At 45.9% G+C, this 21,872-nt stretch overlaps 1 protein-coding gene across 1 annotated transcript; it reads left to right on the top strand.

The window, feature by feature from the left end:
* Positions 1 to 3,453: 3,453 nt before the first annotated feature.
* TMEM275 (transmembrane protein 275) lies at positions 3,454 to 12,683 on the top strand. The gene is made up of 2 exons (XM_071565056.1): positions 3,454 to 4,009; positions 8,496 to 12,683. Exon 2 carries the CDS (start codon positions 8,587 to 8,589, stop codon positions 9,133 to 9,135), a length of 549 nt encoding a protein of 182 aa, XP_071421157.1. The 5' UTR covers positions 3,454 to 4,009; positions 8,496 to 8,586; the 3' UTR covers positions 9,136 to 12,683.
* Positions 12,684 to 21,872: the final 9,189 nt, after the last annotated feature.

The raw sequence follows: 21,872 nt of genomic DNA, 5'->3' as shown, positions 1-21,872 counted from the left end.
TGGGAGCTAACTGAGCCCTGCTCTAAGGGGTTTGATGTACATATAAGAAGCCATGGGCATAGGAACATCTGCTAATGGAATGGGAGACAGCTGGCCCAAATGCTTCAGGTCATGAAGAGACAGTGCTGCTCACAGTGAAAGAGCTCCAGGGAAGAGATGAGTAAGAGTTGTATATTGCAGTTGTACTGAGGGAGACTAGGCATGAAGTGTGTGTTCCAGGTTTCTCTGATAAGAAAAGCCAGTTTGGCTCTATATTCAGAAAAAAAACAGAAATTTCATCCCCTATGTGACCACAGTCATATGGGACTAAGTAAAGTCACCTATTATTCTGCCTCAACCACTCTCAGTAACAGAATAGATTAGGACAGTGGCAAACCTAGAACAAGCTTTCCTCCTTACGTTATTCCCAATGATAACATTGTGAGCCAGAAGCTGCAGCTGGTCTGTTGTGTGTGACAGGTCCAGCTGCATCTGTGTTCTGGGTCTGAGAACATTAATACTGGTGTTCTGCGTGGTACAATCCTGTGATTTTAATTACACAATGTACAAATCGGTGTCTCCTGTGTGGTTTTAAATCTTCTGCATAGTAATTTCACAGCTGCCTCTAAGGAATGACAAATACTAATTTCTTTTTTGCCTTCTTCTTTATGAACTTGATGTTGTAGACATGTAAACATTGCTACAAAAATTGACCTTTTTCTCCTCTGAACTGCCAGAGACTGAACAGAGCACAGAACAATGAGACAGAGGGGATTCTGCCACAGTGTAAACTTTCAGACAGACGTAGTGGCATTCAGAGTTGGTTTGGCCAGCAGCAGAGTCAGTCTGGCGTTTCCTTCCCTTAAGAGGCAATTAAACTGTAAATTCACAGAGAAGTGCCAGTTCTGGAGATCTCATGAAAATCTGCAGGGGGAGATTTCTGCAGTGACCTTTGTCTAATGATCTTATTAATTGCCATAAACTTCCAGGCATTCTCCGTCTCCCACACACTTGTGTGTGATGGGCATGGTTCAGCTGGCAGCAGCATGGGCTGCTGCATTTTGGTGCTGTCGAGTTGAGGAACTGGGCTGTTAGCGTGCTGCTGTTCTCATAAGCATGAATGCTGCTTCTGTGCTTTCACTTGAGTATTAGTCCCAACCTCTGTGCTTCATTCTCATCCTTCCCACCTTTTTCAGTTATTCATGCAGAGAGAAACCCTCTGTAAACATTGTGATATATAAAGACTTCATATGTGGTAGGCACCATCCTGACCTGCTCCAGGCCAGGAGATCGTGGCACTAAAGCCCAGTCTTGGAAGGTGCAAGGGTGCTTGAGACAGATTTCTTAGTACTAAAACCAGAGCCAGGAACTGCCAGTGGGAAAAGCATGCAATGTTGTCTCACATTCAGAAATTTCTGACTTCAGCTAAGTTCTGAATTCAGCAGAAGCAGGGAGCAAAGAGCTTCCCCCAGAGGAATATAATTTCTAGTCAGTTGAGGATTGGGATTTTTCCTCTGAAGAAGGCAGGGCTTCCCAGTTCCTGGCAAGTTTGAAACTAGAAGCCATCAGTCTGGCAAAACCCCCTTGGCAAATCATGAATGCTCATGAAAGCTCTACAAGGAAATGAATCTGCTCTGATATATACCAGTGGGAAATACAGCCTCTAATTTTAGTTCTTGAATTAGCAGTTGTTTTAATCACATGAACGCAGTCTGCCAGGTTGTCAGGGCCACATATGCGAAACACAGAGTTATTACTTCGGTGGAGCCCAAAATATGCAATATTTCAGTAAAGCCTTTTTATTAGGTTTTTGGACCGTTAGGCAGGAAGTGTGATGGAGAGATATGCAACAGTCAGACTGAAGCAGGAGCAGCCTTCTTTATCACTGCTTTGAGCAATTAGGGAATAACTCACAGGTCATTCAGTGGTAATTGGCCCCCTTTGGAGCTTGAACACTTTATGAATGCTATTATACAACTTGATAGCAGTGGGTTTGAATCAATGACCGGTCTGGTTCCCTCTGACATCCACTGTTCCTACATAAACATGGCTTATTGGACTGTTTCTGTTGAGCTCCATGGAGTTACACTGGTTTCTACCCAGCAACTGTCAGCAAACATTAAATACCCGGTCTGCCACGTGTGGAACTGTCTCTCTCAGAGGTGCCATGGGGAGATCTTCTTCAGAAAATCTCTTATTGTGCACTCTCCCATTACTCTTCTGGTAGGGTTGAGTAGTGAGCTATTTTGAACTTAATGTTACAAGTCTGAGGAATCCCTAGAGGAGACACTACATCTCTGGAAAGGTCTGAAATGAGATTTCCCAGTTATTTCTTTCTATAAGCCCAGGTAGTCAACACATCTGATCAGCACTGCTTTTCTGACATCCCTCCTACCCTCTTGCTCAAGCCATGCAGTGTACTGTTGGTTTTACTCAAGCTGAGGCGAAAACAGAATTGTCTTCCTTGACAGAGACTGAACCCCTTTCTTTCTGTCAAACTTGTTTTTGCCTAGATTTCTAGGATGCCTTGTCAGGTGAAATGCAATATAGTGGAGTAGAGGAACCTGCTGTTTTAGGAATACTCAGGCTGGAGTGGTGGCTGGAGAATTGAGAGAATTAAGTGTTCATTCCTCTTCAGTGATTTCTCTCTTTGACCTTTGTTTTTAACCATCTCTGTTACCATTCTCCTCTCTCAGTCATGAAAGCAGTAATTTAAGAAAGAGGGGAGCATGATTGATGTTCAATCTGCTCCCACCTGGTTCGTACAGGATTCTTGTGCAATAAATTGGAGAAAAGCCTCTGCTCATCTGTCGCTGGCAGCATCCAGGTTGGTTACAGCAGTGTGGGCATGGAGAGCAGATGAGGACATGTGAGTGTCAGCACCACTTAAGCTGTGAGAGGATTATCTTTACTCCATCCAGTGCATAACTTGCAGTTTGCTATGTTTCCTGTGATCACTAACTCGGCAAACACAAAGACTGGCTTCTTAATATGGGAGTCAAGATCTTGGCTGTGCTAGCAACAGGGTCTAGCATTAGGCATGTTTTTAGCATAAGTACATTTAAGTGTACCTGAGATCTGATTGCCACTTTCAAATATCAGTTTTGCATCTGGGGATGGTTTTCTTTTTATTTTCCAGCCCCCACACCCTGAACTTTCCATGTCTGGTGGTAGTCTCAACAACCCTCAATGTCGGCCGCACAGGAAAGGCTCTCTCCTGCATCCCTCCTGCCTCCCTCCGGCATCCCTCCAGCAACCTAAGGCAACCGTACATCACCTTTTTTTTTTTTTTTTCATTCGTAACACGCGTTTCAGACCTCTTGCGTTCGAGAGATCCGTGCCTCGCTGCAGCATCAGCGAGCCTGCATCCTATTGCTTGGCATTTGGCGGTGTCTCTCCTTCTTCCCTGCAGCGGCCGCGCTCTGTTCTCCGCCCCGAGGCCGCCCGAGCGCCGCTGGGGCTGACCCTCGGCGTTGACGCGCTCCCGGGTTTTAGCTCTCCCTAGGGAAAAATAAAGGGGATGCTCTGCTCCAGGCACCTCTGTGAGCTGAAGGGGGCGGAAGCTGAAGCCTTGGAGTAGAAAACGAGCGGGGAGAGGGTGAGCAGTGCCGGACAGCGGGGGGCGGTGGGCTGAGCCTTGCTGGGGACGGCGGGCTCGAGGAGGAGAAGCAGGAGGCAGAAGAAGATGCGGCGGGCCAGGAATGCTGCGGCTAAACCCCCTTCTGTCTAAGGAGAACAGCATTATCCTCCGAGGGGAAGGAAGAAAGTGGAGAGAAGGTGGCCGAGCTCGCACAGAACCTGCTGAGCTGTTCCGAGGACTGCCCGTCTGACACCCCAGCAAAGTTTCCTGAGCTCGGTGACGAGAGGGGAGGAGGGATGTGAGATCCTTTTCCTCCCAGTGCACAGCTGGTCTTCAGCCCCGCCACTCCTGGGACTAGCCATGGCTTTGTTATCCCCGACTGGAGGGTGAAGTGGAGACTCAGGGCACCTGCTCTCCCCAACGCATTTCCTTGTGAACGGTCCAGCCCAGGTAAGACACCGAGGCTTTCTCTGGCCCTGCTGAAGAGTTTCCCAGCACTTTGCCCAGGAAAAAAAGTCTTGTGCTTCTCATAATAGCTAAAGCGTGCGTGCCTGTGTGTTTGTGAGTCTGGCCGTGTGCAGGGGGTGGTTGTAGCTGTCTGACTGCAATTTCTGTTTGCTGATCACTGTCATTATTTTGCTGTGCCATCACACTTTTAGAAAGGAGATTCATCTGAGGTCTGACAAATATTTTGGTTGTGCTGCTGCAATGAGACAGTGTGGAAGGATGACAGTTCAATCCCCCTCACAGCAACTAAGAGTGCCTAGCTGTACATTCTGCTGGTGCTGCTGGTATGGCTTGAAATGATGCTCTTAAAATGATGAATATGTCAGTATGCTCTTGGAGCTCTAGGAAGTCTCTGAGATATGAATGAAAGTCTTTTTTTTCCCTCTGAGAATATAGGGAGGATGGATATTCTCCTGGAAGAAATCACTATAGCCTCTGGATTTCCATCATGCTAGCTTGGATATGCAGCTTTTGTTTTTACATAGCAGTGCTCAGAGTACTGCACTTCAAGCTGAAATGTTTGGAGAAGAAACCTACACTTCAAACCATAAGAAAAGAACCTGTTTCAAACAATGAGCTCAAAGAGAACTTTTCCCAGTCCTGATAGAACAGAAGTTGCTCATTTTAGACAGTAAAATTTGGCTGGAAATGTGGTCATTTTTCAAGCCATTGACTTTGCTGAAGTGAAAGGTAAAATCTGCCAGATATCCTCAGGGAGGTCAGCAGTGGGAGCTGACCCACACATGAACATTCTTGTAGCTGAGAAGGGATGGAGAAGGATGCTGACTTTACTACCCATACCAGCAGCCTATGCTTTAGGAGATGACAGGAGAGCAAAGGTGCTTTTATTGTACATGACAATCACAATGAACATGGACTTGGTGTTGTTGCAGAGACTTACAAGGTAGAGAATAACATAAGACATTCTGTAGCCTTGGTTTGTTTTTTGTTTTATCCTCCACTGCTCTTCTGGTTTTCTCATCCCTATGTCATCTGGTTTTCAAACTGGAATCCCTTGTGTATAATCCCTGATGTTTTGAATGGAGATCAAGAAAAAAGCAAACATTGATCTATTTTCCAAATATTCCCAGCCCAAAAATGCTGTCTTCTATGTGCTGTTGGTTACTCTGTGATGTGTGTGTAGGTCCTGTCCTAGCCCTGTGATGATGCTTGTTTTCCAGGTCTTCTGTCCCCAAGTTGGTGGGAGAGGTTCCAGGCAGGGTTCCCCTTAGAATCTCCAGTGACTCCACTGCTTACTGCTGGGAAAGATCTGTTACCCCATGTAGGTGCTCCAAGCAAAGAAGATGGGAAAGAAAGTTTACCTTGGACATAGCATGGCCAGAACACTTATGGTGCAGCTACATAAAGGGTGTGATAAGCCCCAGAATCACTTACACAGTTTAACCCTGACTCCCTTCTCCCCTCTTCACTTGCCAGGAGGCAGGTAGCAGCTGTTTTCTGACCAGTTGCTTGGCACAACCAAGTGTTGTTTGCCTGTCTCATGGGGCCCCAAGGAGTAGCCAGTTCCACCTCCAGTCGTGCTGCAGTGTGAGAGGTCTCAGTCTTATGTTCCCAATCCCTGTTTCTGTACTGTAGATCTAGTCCCCTCACTGGGAAGCAACCATCAATGCCTGGGAAGCTGATGGTGACTGAACCCACCCTGAGCTCAGTTGGATCGTTCTCCTGTGTCATTTATCCTTCTGGAGTGTACCTGTGCTCCTCTTTTACCTGCTGGGGTGACCTGTCCTTGGATGAACTCTTACCATTGTCAATGGTGCCTGAATGAGCCTCTTGTTCTTCTCCTCCCCTGTTACAGCCTCGGGAGGTCTGGTGAGAATTTTGCCAAAGCTTAACCTCATATGCTCAGGCATCTGTAATGATGAACAAAAATTGCCAGGCAGAGAAGATATGCTACCAGGGACCATGCTGGGTGATAACACTGAAGCCTTGAAAGCAGCCAGAAACCAGCATGGTCTCTTTGGAGTGACTACAGGTGCCCTCAACAGATCCAGTGGGCAACAGGTTGAAGCTCCTCTTGAAAATCTCAGTGGAAGCCTGACTTCTCATGATGCCTCCCTCGCCCAAGAGCAGAGGCAGCCGGCTTGTTTATGCATCCCACTGGAGACCAGCAGGTATGACAGCTGCCAAACTGTCCCAGGAGGGGAAATTTTTTCACAGAGAAAGCAGGTGATTACTGAGGAGTCAAGAGGGAGAAACCTGGTGGAGTGAACCTGTGATGTAATTTAACCATGAGAAGCCACGCAGTTCCCTGGTGAGCACTTTTCAGCAGTAGAATATAGGGCAAACCAAGAGGAAGAACCACACTGAGGTATCTGCAGCCTCTGTGTGTCAAAGGTTCCTATCGGCATTTGCAAGAGCTGGTCTGCAAACAGTGTGTGTATGTATGTCTTTAACCAGCAGCTATCTTGTTGCTGGTCCAGGGCTGGTGAAAGAGACAGAATCAGAACTCCAGCTCACATCAACATGCCAGGGTTCCCAGGCAGAACAAAAGGACACTGCTAGGGAAACATGCATATGTGTTAGCCTGGCAAGTGGAGAAAATGCCCCTTCTCTTTCACACAATCTCAGTTTCCTGATAAATCTTTACCTGCTGAGAGACCCCTCCCCAGTCAGGCATCCCCAGATGAGGAAGAATTTAATCTTTTCATGCAGCTGTCCCTGTTGTCTCCAGCTGATGTCTCACTGAAAATGAACTTTACTTAAAGTTCACTGCTGCACTCATTCAGGTCTAAACAAAAGCCCAAGCCAAGGAAATGAGATATGACACCCAACAGAAAAGCAGAGAGCTTTGCCTCAGCTGGAGGTGCTGGAAAATTCTATAACCTAGGAAACATGTTGAAACTGCCCAGCTGATCTCACTGGCGTGTTTAGTGTGATGGGTGATAGTTTATTGTTTGGTTTTGGTTTGTTGTTTTTTGTTTGTTTGTGATTTTTTTTTATATTTAGCCATTTCAGATTGTTAGTAGCATAACAGTGATTCTTGGCTCTTGCAGTAGAAATTACATGGTATCAACTTTCTGTTAACAACACTTTTGAAAGGGATTTGACAGCAGAGAGGGGAAGAAGTTAGGGAGCTGGGCAGGGGAGTAGGAGAGAGCAGACCGCTATTGTTTGTCATCAGGCTGGGGAGAGAAATGCTCTCCTGCCTGTAAAATCAAAGACATCACCAGCAAACTGCTGAAAATTTGGCTTCTGGCAATTTGACTTCCCAGTAAAGTACAGCAAACACAAAGCCAGCTCTTATCACATCCAATAACCTTCTCCATGGAGAAGATGCTATTGTCAGTCAGGGCTATGTGTTCCTGCTTTGGGTCCTAGGCAGATCCTCACACAGGCTCTTTTTCAGCTTCATCATCTCAATTTCCATGAGCTTCCATCCAGGAGCTGGTGTTGCTTGTGCACAAACCTTGTTCGGGTTTCATTTTACAGTTGCAGAGGCAAACCAGCTTCCCTGTCCCCTCCTGTGGGATCTCCTGTGATCACATTAAAGATGGTGTGAATCATGGTAGAAACGTGGTCCAGGTGGCAGAACACCCATATTTGCATCCTTACAGACTTCTGTGACTGACGGTGTGTCATTCAATATCTGTGGATGGCATTTGTCTCACTGAGCATCTAAGTGTTACCTGCTTGAGTCATCGCCAAGGTTCCCTCTGCAGTCAGCTCAGCTCTCCAGTATGGATATCTTTTGGGAATGTTCTGGATCACCTTCTGGGGTCTTTTATTCTCCACTGGCTAGAGAGTCAACTTGGATGACTAGTTCCACTTACTGGACAACTGAGATATGGAGCAAAGAGTCCCCCTTTCTGTTACAATTTGGGACCTTTATCCATCTGAAAAGATACTGCATTCATATTGCAGTGAGGAATATTCAGAGCAGTACTGGATTCTGTTGTTATTTTGGGCAGGTGTTGTGTAGGTACTGGCTGTGAGATCAGCCACTGCCCAAATGGGCAAGAGGACATATTGCCTGTCCTGAAGAACTGGAATTTAAGGAAAAGATGGTTGAAGTAGAGGGGGCATAGAGAGATGAATGCAGCAGGTCTCACACTCACATGAGAAACAGCTGAGCTAATGATGTGGGTCTGTCTGTCCAGCTACACTGCTGCAATGCTGCTCAGTGGCCAAACTCCACACAGAACCAAGCATAGTCTCTGGCGATTTCATGCTTGGATTCCCTTGGGCATCATCCATATGGATAGCAGAGAACATTGAGCCCACTGGGCTCAGTACTCCAGCCTGAGGCTGACTGCATGTGGCCACTGTAGTCAGAGAGTGAGTCCAGACTTAAGAACAGGCTTGGATTTGTGCTTAGTTGTTGGCACCAGCAAACCCAGAGAAGATACTGGGGGAAAGGTGCCTTTGGTTTATTGCTCTGACAGCTGCATGCTTCTTTGTTCCTCTCCAGGGATTTCAAGGCAGCAGGAGACCAGAACTACCCTTCTCAACACAGTGTACACACTGCGAGGACTGAAGTAACCTCTGAGACTGATCTCAACATGTTCAGCGAAAAGAGCAGTGCCTCTTTGTCCCAAAAACCCATCCAGAAAAAGACCCGACCTCCGGGCCTCCCCTCCCCTGCTCTCTGCTGTGCTTGTGGACTTTGCATCATGCTGGCAGGGATCAACATCACTTTAGTGGGAGCATTTGCCTTTGGGACCTTCCTCCCTGTGAACAACCCTCCCATCATCATTGGACCCATCTTGTTGGTGGTGGCCTTCACGTTCTTCGGTGCCTGCTGCATCTGCAGCCGGAGGCCCCCAGCTCATGGGGCCAGGAAATCCAAACCAGGTTCCAACACTGGGCTCATCAAACCTGGCAACACAGCCTTTGAAATTGAAACTAGTGAGCACACGGTGCAGGATACCACTGCTGTTCAACTGAGCCCCACAAATTCCCCCATCTCCTCGAAAAAGTCCACACCAGTTCACGAGACTGCGAAGACTTGCAAACTCTTCACAATGGAAGGCAACGGGCCAGCAGCTAAATACACCACAGGAGGAGAGGTGATACAGCTCAACTTGCCCAGGGACCTGGCTGCATCCTAAACCCAGGCAGAGCTTTTGTCAGCAGCCAGCCAAACACTGCAATGGGTGGGCTGGAAATTCCTGATGTACCATCAGTCAGAGGTGTGGAGAAGGTGCTTGTGGGAAGCCAGTAGACAGTTGGGTCTTTCTGAACCAATTTAAGGGAGGTGGATGGAACAGCTGGGAAAAAAATGCAGATTTTTGCTGAAGCATGCCCATTACATGGTTTTAAAATGAAAATTGATAATGATGTTGCTGTGAAAAATGACTCTCAGTTCTTGGAAACTTACTACCTTTATTGGGGAGCAGATAGGAAGAAGGGAATGAATTAATTTGTCTAGTATAACGTGCAAATGTGACAGTTGGAAGGAGAGGCTGTATGGGACTGACAAATGACAACTTTATCTTCTCAGAAGTGAAGCAATTCTTGGACATAACAGAAGCAGGAATGCAGTAAATTACAGCTTGCTGCCACTCAGTCACAAGAAGAGTTCAGCATTTTTAGTTCCAGACTTTTTGACAGTAGGGACAAAGCTATGTGTTTGCTATGGAAAAAGCATTGTCAGACAATCTCTCCTCTGTTGAAAATCCTTGGAAAGTCTTGCCTTCTTTTGGGTGATTTTACCACCCATTCTGGGAGAACAAATCACAAGGATCACAATTAGTGCTGGTATTTTCCTCTTGTGTTAATGAGTTTGAGCTGCAGCTGTGCTACCCTGTGAAGTACTTACCCTGGAAGGTCAGGCAGGCTGAATCCTGGGGTAACCAGAGACTAACAGAACTTCCTTCACATATTTGTGTGGAAGGCTGGCCTAGGGCACACATCACCTTGGGGCAGGCAGTAGGTAACTGTATGGGCTACAGTATAGCTGTGCTGGAAGATGGCGACTATCTCCTTCCCTGACGTGACTGCAAGATCCATCATACAGTAGTGGATCTCCTTGCTGCAGGAAACAGGATGCTCAGTGTGCACATGGGCTTGCAAAGCAACGGGATGAGCTTGCAGAAGGGAGTTTATCAAGAGCTGTTCTAAGCAAAGACATTCTCTCTGCCTCAGAAAGACCCTAATCTCATGGATTGGTGCTACAAAAGAATTTGTGTTATTCTCTGGGCAATTCTGGCCAGAAAGGCAGTGCTGTACTAATGGGTTTTTGCTATGACTCCTGACTTCATGTGTATTAAGATATGTGGGACCAGTATGGGGAAGGACAGCACTGCGAGACAGGACCCATATGGGGAGGGGCAGCACCAAGAGACTGGATTTTGAGTAGGAATGGCTGCATAGGTTCTCCGTTTATGAAAACTCTCTATTTGAAATGGGGCTTTTGGGACTTAGAGTGACTACAAAGTCATATGGACCATACCATATCACTGCAACAGCCCAGTTAGCCCAGAATCCCATTTCTGACAAGGCCAAGAGCAAGATCTGGAGAAGAGCAGGGGAAAAACCAGGATATGGCTTGTCCAAAGTGCTTTCCCAGCCTCCAGTGCATTATTGCCTAGGAGATGCCTGAGATGGAACTGGTGTCTGTATGCCGTAGCCTTGAATGGATTTCTTCTTTGTGTAATAATCCATTTGCACCTTGAATATCTGTCAGCTTTCATAATTTGTGAATCTGCATCAGGGAGCTGCATAGTTTGGCTTGTCTTAATTCTGCACCCTACTAATTTGCTTTGATACCCCAAATTTCCCAGGTTAGAAGAGCCAGCAAACAGTCCATGCCACCACTCAGGTTTTGAGTTATGTTTCCTAGATCATGTTTTCTTCAGTCATCTCTTTCTTATGGTACTTCACATTTGTCATAGCCAGAGGGAGGCCACACTTCCCATTCAGCCCAGCATCAACTGTTTGCTTGACTGAGGACAGCACAACCCTGCATAAGCCAGCAAAAATGTGTGTATAGAGAGGTGGGAGTGCTGAAGAGGAAATGCTGACAGAGAAAGAGAGGTTGTGACATGGCCACAACCCCTCTGCACCACCAGCAGACCTCTGCATGGCCAGGCTGTAAGAACTATATGACTGGTGTGCTGGGTTAAGTGATGGCACGTGTGGTCATTGCAGAGCTGGACAGAAGAGCCACAGTGCTGTACATTCCATGCATGAGGTGTCCCAGCTGCTCTAGGGAGCCACCGTGCAGTTTACAGGCCCTTCATGAAATCGAGAAGGATAAGACTGGATTGAAAAATTCCTTGATGAAAGGTAACTAAACACTCAGTCTTAATGTGGGTGCTCCTTGAGTGTTCCAACAGTCTGATCCCTTCAACAGCTCCTACATCAAGGAACTATGTCTGTGATTTTAGCAAAGTTGGTCTATACTGGCTAAAAGGAGAAGAGGCAGGCTTGGGAGAAGGATGTTTGCGTGGGCCTTGGAAGATGTGGGTTCAAGTGTTTAGTACAGCCTCCAGGTTCTGGGCAAGTCATTTAATTGTGCTGCTGCTCAGCTCCCTGCCTGTGCAAAAGGGAAAACACCTGCTCCTAGCTCCACTTAAGGCTGCTTTAAAGATGAGCATTACCAAACAGCAAGGTTTGGTATTAGCACACCTGAGTCTGGAGATCGATTGAAGGTGGATGAATCTGTGTGATCATCTGCATGATTCCCTTTAGAGCTTGTTTTCATGGGTGAGATCTGCCTCCAGCACTGCCTGCCATCGGCATATGGGAACTGTTGTGCTGAGCAAAAGGCTCCCATGATTTTTGCTTGCCTGTGAGTGCTGTAGCAATAGCTTGCTGATGTAGGTTTGATTCCCAGCTTGCCTTTTGGAATAGCAAACAACAGTTTGGAAGTACTTTAGAGGCATTTCCCACATGAATATAGTTACTGCACCACTTTGACCACTTGGAGCCAAAAAATTAGTAAGTCAAGCGGTAACCATACAAATCCTTTATTTATTCACTGAAGGTGTGAAAGCCAAGTCTGGAGTGCATACTGGAATCACTCCTGATCACAGCTGCACTGTGAAATGCTTCTGATGATGGATAATACAAGGCTGGTCCCATACAAGTTGAAGGCCCCTAGGGCAAAAATGAGGACAGAAGCAGAACTTTGCTGGCCAGTTAAGACTTTAGTGTGGTTGACTCGCATTGTGGCATCACAGCCAGTACCATACAGGGAGCCATACACAGCCTTGGGACCTGGAGCAACCTGTGCTGCCCATACACCATAAAGCCATTGTAGCTCTCGGAGCTGACATCCCTGGGACCCAAGAGATGACAATGAGCAGGGTGGACCCTGAGCAAGCAGAGGTGTAGAGCAAGTGAGATGCTGATCCCCTGGTGGTGTGGATCTGTCCACCAAGCTGTGACCCCAGCTGCCTGCCTGCACAGCAAGGTGGACATGAGAACATCCCTCTACTACCTTTTTTTGTCTTTTGGAATTTCCATGTCTGTCTGTCCACCTCCGTGACTGGCTGTTACTAATGTTGTTGTGAATCTCGTGCCTCCTTGTGTACCAAGAGATAGGGAGAGTTTCTTGTTATGCAAGTCAGTGTTTCTGGTGTGAGTCTTTATTTGAAACTGCTATTTCCGTGTGTGCAATGTGGAATTTGGAAAAGACAGACCCATTAAAATAATTGCACTCAGAAAGCATTTGGCCTGCCTGCTTTTTCAGTCTAACAACTGCCTTCTCCCTTTTCCTTACACTGTGTCTGCCACAATCCTGCCTGTGTTCATTTTACCTCGTGCTCCTCTCTCTCCTGCTTGATTTCCTAAACAGTGCAAGTATCTACAAGGAGAAATCATCCCTTAGAGTTCATGTTGCCTCTTGAATGCCACTTTTCCTTGAAGTCCTGGTTGTCTAAACACTAGTCCTACCACCTACTCCCACTATCATTTCTTTGACTAACATACGAATAGCCAAATTCAGCCTCTTTTTTTCTGCATGTGTATGTTAACCCCCAGCTGGGTACCTGAATAGGCCAGATGTGAATTGTGGGCCTCCAGTCAGTCAGGGACACAGGAGGAGCAGGTTTCTGGGCTGGAGTACAGGAGGACTGTGGGCTATTCTGATTCAGTCTCTGGGGATGGAGGAATGGACTGGATTATTTCAGTTGATACTTCCCAGACCTGGGTATGGATGATATTTAATTTATAGGGCAGGGAAGTGGTGGAAGCTGTTTCTGTGTGTGCTTGTGCGTGTCTAGAATTGGTGCTGTCACCTTTCCGTGCTCCTTCTGGGCTTAGCACAACATGGTCTCTTGGAGATGGGTCAAGGAAGGATAGCACAGTGAGAATAAAGAGGATTTGAGAGCCTTGCAAATTCACCTCGTCAAAGGGCTTCTCTCCCATGTGCAGCCAAGTGATTTGAGATGAGAGGAAATCTCTCCTTTCCAGGCAGGCTGGCTGGTTAAAGACCTGGGAAATGAGCTGGCTAAGAAGGCTCCGCTGACAATGTGTGTAAAATGAAAACCTTTTCCCTTCAGAAAGGATTTTTTTTTGGCCATTAGAAAGAACTCACTGGAAAGGTTTTTCTTTTTTAAGAGTGGGACCAGAGAGAAAAGCACAGAGGAGGGTTTGCTGAGCATCCACTGCCATCCTCCTGGACTTGCAGCCTGTAGTATTCCTGCCACAGCAGCTGCTCACCACTAACCTGAACTGTGAGTCTCTCTCTCCATCTAGAAGAATAAACCAGAAACACTACATGAAATGTAATTAACTTTTTTCTAATGCCAACCCAAATTTATCTGTGGCTGGTTTATTTCCTTTTATCCTTGTACCAACTATGGCTTTTAACCAAGATACATTTTTACCTCTTGGAAATTTTTATCCCTGAAACATTTTATATTTACTGCAGATTTCCTAGATCTTTCCTTTCATTAAGCTGAGCTGGCTGACCCCTTGCATCCTAACCTCCCGTGAAATGCTCACCTTGCCCAGGAGTTCTCATTTCTCTCTCTGGCCTTTTGCTCAGATTTTGACTGAGTAGCTTCATGAATGCTCCTGAACTGCTATTCCTCTGTAAGACTCACAACTCCACAGCAAAGTACAAACCGTTGAGGTCTGTCTTGTGCAAGAAATTGGGCATTTTCCCCTGGATAAGTCCTGGAAGAGGAAAAAAATCCATGAAAGAGCAAAAACATGCATGAAAATGTGAAATTTCCATTTGCAAAGTCTCTCCTATTAAAAAAAAAAGGAAAAAAAAAAAGAAAAGCTTTTATGTCATTAGTCTCCAGTGAGTCCATAGCAAATGTGCTCAACTTAGAGGTTGAAAGGCTGGTTTTCTCCAACTGTCAGATGCTGTCAGCTCAGCTGAGCTTTCAGGATCCATGGAAGAGACCTTCAGACACTGCTGGCAGCCCCCCTACAACATGCTCTAGGAGAGGTTTGTATATTTTTTTAAAACTTCTGGCTTTCAGACTGACTACCCCAAAGAACTCATTTGGGGTGGCTTCAGAGTAACAGCCTGGCCATGTCCCCAGGGTGATGTGAAGCCACAGCAGATGTTCATGCAGCAGCACAGCCCGCTAAATGGATTAAGGATATGGAGCATCTCACCAGTGTTGTCTTACATCATTTGCTCTCTCACACTTCCTAGGGAAGCTGGGAGCTTGACTTTTTAAATATTAAAATCAATTTAAAGATCTTGGAGACTGACTCCATGCAGTCAGGGGGCTTCTGTCCCAGCTGCCCCCACTGCTGATCCGGGGAGCTTCAGTACACAGGAGGAGACCACTGTTCACCCAGGCTGCAGGAGACAGCTGAACACTCAGGGTTGATCAGCAAGTATTGCTCCATACAGGCTCATTTCCACTGCTTTGTTCAGTCTCATTTACAAAGTTTGCGCAGAGGAGATTTTGCTGTTTCCATCAGCAGGTCTTCTGCTACGTGTAGTCCCTCTTAGTCTGTGGGACCTGCACACGCTGGTGTGGCTTTGAATTCTCAGAGCATTAAAAGTATCGGGCCTGGGAGGACAGATGATGTTTTTCAAGGCACTCTTGCATGCAGAGTCTCTACAAGTTTTTCTTGGGAGCTCATGGTCATCTGGAAATTTTGCTTTCTTGAAATTGGCCTGTCCTGAGAAGACACTGGTTCTCATGATGCTTTTGCCAGGAAATAAACTCCCCAGGTTCAAGATGAAATTTCCGATCCAAACACTTGAGAATTGCTCTATTACTCAATCCTCCAGGCACCCCTAAAAAAAGATCTTGTTAAACTCTCTCTCCACATCAGGATCAAACTTCAAAGGCAGCTTTGGGACCACAGTTCCTTGTCAGACCCTCTGTTTTCTATCAGTTTCAAAAAGCCAGATTTCTCTTTAACAGAGCTTTTAATAAGCTGTGCCTCTGGAGATCTCTGTACCCTCCCAAAACCATCATAGTAGATCTCTCCTGCTGAAATCTTTGCTGGAGTTTCTCACATCCATCTGCTGAGATACTGAACACAGCTTCATACATAGCTCTCTGGCCTGGTGCCAGATGGATATTTGATGAAGTTTGTTATGAAGTCAGAAAGAAAAATTATTTCTTTCACAGGCACATAGGCAGAAAAGAACCTTCTTTTGGAGACAAATCCTTCTCTGTTGTTATCTCAGCATGAAAAATCAGTATGATCTATGGTTCATCTTTTTATCTCCAGCTGAGCAAGGCAAACATGACGCTGTCATTAGGAGCTGATCCTCCTTCTCCGAGGGCAAGAGGCTGATTCTTTATTCCATTTGCTGTCTCCAGGTCTCTGCAGTCTCCATTTGGAAGCAGACTTTATATGCAGGAAGAACATGCTGCTGGCAAATCCAAGGGGTCTGACTTCTGCATCTTTGCTAGGGATGTGCACCCCATGGCTGATTGTGCAAGTAAGCAGCCAGATTTGGTTTTTGGGCTGGGAAGCTTTCACAGAGCCATCAAGTTCACTGGAGAAAAATAACCTTTAGCTGGCAAATACAGCTGCACCTGGAAGCGTCAGAGCTGTTCGCGCCAGGGAGGTAAACCAAGGCAGCAGAGCATGGAAAGGTCCCCAAGGCTGCCCTCCCAGCTTCATCCTGTGTGATGGTCTACAGATGACTTTTCTTTCTTATCCTTCATCTGCAAACACCAACCTGCTCCAAAACTAGGGCAGATTTTTGCTGTATCCTTGCTGGATAAACCCAGTTTCATGGCCATAAATCCCTGGAAATTGCTCTGAATGTGTTCTGACACCACAGAGATGACCAGCAGTCATGCCTATGGTGTTTCAATATGTAGGTGCAAGTAGGACAGTCTCTTCTCTGGGTGAAGAGAAAGACAACAGGCAAGAAAGGAAATTGAGGCACAGAGTTAAAAAGGGGGTGTCAGCTTTTCCCAGAGAAAGAATAAAGCACAACTCTCAACATCTGTAACATGCCAGGGCAAGGACTTCCATGCCTTAACTCAGTGTTGTGCAGAGAACAGCCTGCTTGTATGTGCTGGCTTCATTTAAAGGAGAGGGAGGAAAACCCCTCTATTTTCTTGATTAAACTTCAAAATGCACCTTTTAGGTGGGCCAGATTCAGGCACTCAGTAAATGGCTGTAGATTCCCTTGTTCAGGCCAGCAACCTCTAAGGGTGAGAAATACATAGACAGGCTTTCTCTCCAGGGAACAGAGGGATGAACTGACTGAACAATCCCTTGGCTGTTGTTTTCTTGACACATTTCTCCAGCACAGTGCTGAATTTCCCAGCAGCTCTGGGCTACATATATTTTCATAGAGCTTCATTAACAATGTAGCTTCAGTTCTGAAAATCACATTTGTTCTAAATAAGAGCTGTCTGCTGGGAGAATTAATTCCTCTGACTTAAGTCACCTCCCTGGAAGTGAGGCTGTTGTCTTCAATTTCATGGCTCAGATGATTACACTTTTCCAACACCCAAGAATAACAAGATTAGGGGATTTGTGGCAATGAAGGCAAAGAGGAGGAACTGCCTAAGAAAAAGGGAAGAGAAATTAAATTTTCCCGTTAAAAGAAAAGGAAATGCCTATTTCACAGAAATAGTTTTGCTTTTGGGAATAACAGCAGGGGAAACTCCCTGCTTGAACTAAAATCTCTTATTAAATCTGTCATGTCCATTGTCACATTCAAAAAGTTTCATGATCCTTAGATATACTATTTGAAGCTAATTCAAAAAGTATTAAATCCAGTCATGATAATTATAAATTAGTGGAAAATGAGAGTAAATTATTGCAGTGAGATGCATGTTAAGTGCAACCACAGTGGCACTGCAGTGAAAGTATGTGTGTCTTCTTCTTCAGCTCTGGTCAGACCTTTCCAAAGCCTTACTCATCCTCATGGGGAATAGATGGAGGTCCTGGGGGCATAAGAAAAAACTTACTGTCTAGAAGATGAGTGGAGCCACTGGGAAAAATTGATTCAGAGAATTTGGACAGAGTTTGAAAGTGATCTTAGAGGCAGAAGCATCTGGAGATGGCCGTTACCATTCACTTATCAGCAAAGCAGTGGGCATCCCTGTCCCTGTGTAACTGGGAGGAAAATCCAGGAGAGTGGCTCAAACTAGCATGTTTTCCCTGATGATTTAGGCAAGCTAAGAGCAATCTGGTGGGCTTCTGGCAGGGCATGGCAGATGGAGGGGCATTCCAGGCTGCAGGGCAGGTGGGGAGCTGCAGGACAGCATTTAGACTGAAGATGCCAAGAGTTTACTGATTGGGAATAGAGATATTTGTTAGAGTGACTTCTTACACAGGTAGATAGTGATAGGATGGCGTGAGGGTGGTTTTAAAGCCTCTTTGAAAACTAAAAGAGGAGAGATTTAGAGTATATGTTAGGAAGTTCTTTATTCAGAAGGTGGTGAGGCACTGGAACAGGTTGCTCAGAGAAGTTGTGGATTCCTCATGCCTGGAAGTGTTCAAGGCCAAATGAGACCCTGAGCAACCTAGTCTAGTGGATGGCATCGCTGCCCATGGTGGTGGGGTTTGAACTGGATGATATTTAATGTTCCTTCAAACCCCAATCTTTCTATGATTCTCTGATTCTATTCTGAAATATGAATGATTGCTGTGTGAGCACACATGGCACACATGTGCACCCCACACTCCTACTGTCAAAACTCAAAGGAGCAGCAAGCTGACATTCCTCTGTGACATCAAGGGTGGGAAGAAAACATCCCCCTGGGAGAGACAACTGCTAAAGGGAAAGGCTCTTCTTTGGTGACACTGGGAGCACTTTATCAGGACTAACACTCACAACATCATTAGCCTTAATGTTTCTGTTATTTGTGCTGTCAATTCTCCTAATGACGCCCCAGCAGCATGGAGTCGAGTGAGTCATAAAAGTAATTATTATCTAGGCTATGGCACTGAAAATGCATGAAGTTCAATTCAGTGCCAGCCCCAGTCAATGTGGATGCTGTACATTCATTAATGAGCAGGTGCAAAGTGCGTTCGCTGAGGAGAGAAAAGGAGAAAGCCCATTCCGTATCAAATATTTTGCCTTATTGTTCTTCACAGGTAAGGACATAGCAGCAGGTAGAGAGAGTGAATAGGAGTAAGGGTGTACATCTTGCTCCTCATGTTTTTAAGAGCAGGTAGGGAATTGGGTGTACTAGGAGATGAAGTGATGTCACTAAGGTCACATAAGGTTTTGGTGGCAGAGGAGAAAACACCGCTTAGAGTTATGCATCTTGTTGTGACTTACCCCCCAGACTTCCCTTTCACTTGGATGTGCTTTCGGCTGGAGGCAAATGGTCACTGTTCCAGACAGATTTTCAGCTGTGGTGACAGAAGTACATCAGCTCCCTCCCAGTCACCTGTCCTTCCTCTGCCCAGGGGTCAGCACCTGCAGGATGCTCAACCCAGGGCCAGAGCTGGTGGAGTAACACTGAACTGACAGCTCCTGAAAGTTCCTACCCAAGGCAAGAAAGCAAGTCCCAGCAAGGAGCAGGCACCAGCTATATCAGTGGTAGTGCTTCTGACCATGTTCTCAGGCAGGACAGGTCACTATGCTACAAGGTTGTATTATCACTTCACTCCCACTGGGTAACTCTGCTGAACTGGTAATTGTCCATCAGGTGAATGGCAGAGCAAAAGTTCACATGAACAGTGATACAGTCCAGCCTGCTAGGATGGGTTAGTGTAGGGTTTTGGGGTTTTATTTTTGTTTTCCTACTTATGTGGAAAGGGTTTTATTTCAATTGGAGAGCAGGAGGGATAAAACATATCTCTGAAGGTAGGAAGATGATATCTGCTGAGATGACCAGCAGCCACTTGGATCAGCAGTTACAGACCCTGCAGATGTGTCATGGGTCTGGCCAGTTGAGAGGATCCAAGGTACTTGGCTTGTATTTCATGAACATGGATCTGTGTTAATAAAAGCAAAGAATCAGTCAGAGGAGGTGATGGACTTTCTAGAGTGAGAGAGCAGTTCAGACTGTGATTTTTCATTTGAGGTGCCATCTGCACAGACATTGCAGCTCTGGTGTGTACATGGTGATTCCAGTTCACATTCACAAATCTCTGATACTGCTGCCAGTGCTGTCATCAGGTAAGGGAGCCCTGGGTGAAGGGAATTCACCAAAATGAAGGATTGAGGGGTTAAAATGCCTTTTTTCTCATATGAGTGAGCCACAAAAATACCTTAAGCTCATTTGACTCTCACAGTTTCTTCATCATTTTCTGACCTTGCCTTTCCCCTCTGTGTCCAATATCCTAGACCAATGAAACTCATGCAGAAAAAATATAGTGGAAACCAAGGACTCTTACTAAATATATTAGTGTCAAGGAGTCAACATATTCTAATCAAACCTGCTTTGGTGATGAGCTCTAGACAAGCTCTGAGCAAGGCTTCACATTTCAGCTTCATGGTTTATTGGGACTGCAGTGATAACTCTGCTTCTAAATGGAAATAAATCTGTGTGGGCTCCTCAGATTGTTTCTGTTCAGACTGATGCCTCCAGCTGCCCTCAAAAGCCAAGTTCCACAGCAGCAAAAAGAGCTTTATAGCCTTGGCTTTAATTAACTCCCTACAGAAAGAGCCATTTTGGCTGTAACGCGCGAGTGGCTTTCAGAAATGCTATTTGTCAGCTCCCTAAATGCACTCAGTCAGTTGATCCAATTAAGCAATAGCAGTACAGGATAGCACCATACAGCCTGCATGCAGCAGCACTCAGGACAAGAAAATGCAAGGCTGAAATACTGCAACCTTCCCACTGAGGATACATCCCATCATCCCTCCGTGGGATCCCTTCAATACCTTTCCCTGATTAAGGTGAAAGTCCTTCATGCTTTAAAAAGCACTTCACTGTCTACAAAAGACTGAGCCTATAACTGTTGCATGTCACATAGGCAAGCCTGTTGCCTCTTCAACCTGAAATGGGGTTTATGGTGCCAAGAGACCTTAAGGATCTTGGACACTTTACACTACACCAGGTTGCTCAAAGCCCCATCCAACCCCGGAACATCCCTGACCATCTGTGGTCATCAAACATGTCAAAACAAAATTTTCTGCAGTTATTAAAATAAAGGAAGCCTTGCATTACCTTATCTAATGTTGTGCAACTTCCCTTCTTCTTACAAAGAACAAATCAGCCACCACAGACCTTTCTTCTCTTCTTGGTTTTGGCTCAGGGGAGCTAACTCCATCCTACATCATTATGTTGGGCCACTTGCAAGCCCATCCTTCCACAGAGCCACCTGCTTAATGCTGACTTAATTTACATTCCTTTTAAGTGCTTGTGTTTTCTTCAGCAGACAGGCTGTGAGTTATTACCTGATCTGCTTTTCTGTTCAGTAGGTTACAAGGGCCTCGTTAACAGAACAGAATGTGCAAAATGGAAGGTGACTTACCAGTTCAGCAATATTGAAGATTAGAATCACCAGACAGAAAGAAAAAAGCTTTTACATTGCTGTCTGCAAAGTTTTTTGCCCTGAGTTCATTATTTACATAAAATTATCATCAAGCCATAAATTTAACTGAAAACTGACAGTCTGAATGACAGAATTTCCAGCAGTCAGCATATGAAGTTGATCCCATTCAGCTGTATAGAAGGTGGGTTTTATCCAGACTGATAGATGAGGATGTACCAACATCAGGAGCGCTGCCTGCTTGAGGGATGAGGCACCTTAAAGCAGTGGCTTGTCTTTGATGGATGCCAGAGATCAGATCCTGAGTGAGCAGAGCAGATCAGGTGAGATCTGAGCAAGGAGCTGCTCGATGCTACTGGAGATGCACTGGAAGAAATGCCAAGAGCAGCAGGCTCAGCTGAGGGGTTGGAATTAGGCCTGGGGATTAGACCAGAAGCTGACCTAGGAACTATCTTGCTGATTAGGTCCTTGAAGTGTTTTCTGCTGCCTTTGATACATCAGGTGGGGAGTGTACACCAAGAGGAGCATTTAGGGTGGATGCTGCCAAGGTTTGCTATGAATAGCTTCATCAGTGGTTAAAAGCAGATGCATGGAGAATCAGAGAAGCTGGAGTTATTTTGACACTAGATGCAGTGGTTCCTGCAGCAGCAATTGCAACCACCAGTGCCTGGGAGATGCAGTGAAGGTACTGGGGCAGTGAAGGCAAACCAGCATGGTACTAGTGTTTGTCAGGAAGACACAACATTGAAAATGAGTCTTGTTTCCCACTGAGTCACTGCTTTACACCAGGTAAAACCAGATTAGCACCCTTGCAACTCCCGTGTTGTCAGGCTGCTGTCCAGCCAGCTTGACCAAGCCTGCACCAGGTCTGCCTCTGCCATAAGAAGTCCCTGTGTGTCACCTCCTTCTCTGTACCTGCTTTTTCCCCCTCTACCCACACCTCTGGGGACCTGTGATGAGCTTGGGAGCCAGAGAGCTGCTCTCTCCCTTGTTTTTT

This window comes from Pithys albifrons, chromosome 10 (assembly GCF_047495875.1).
Source record: "Pithys albifrons albifrons isolate INPA30051 chromosome 10, PitAlb_v1, whole genome shotgun sequence".
Classification (NCBI taxonomy): Eukaryota; Metazoa; Chordata; class Aves; order Passeriformes; family Thamnophilidae; genus Pithys; species Pithys albifrons.
Note: the sequence above shows the minus strand (reverse complement) of the source record. Positions and strands in the feature narration are given on the sequence as shown.

Excerpts from the sequence above, each read along its gene's own strand:
- TMEM275 (XM_071565056.1), top strand. The coding sequence starts at position 8,587 with ATGTTCAGCGAAAAGAGCAGTGCCTCTTTGTCCCAAAAACCCATCCAG.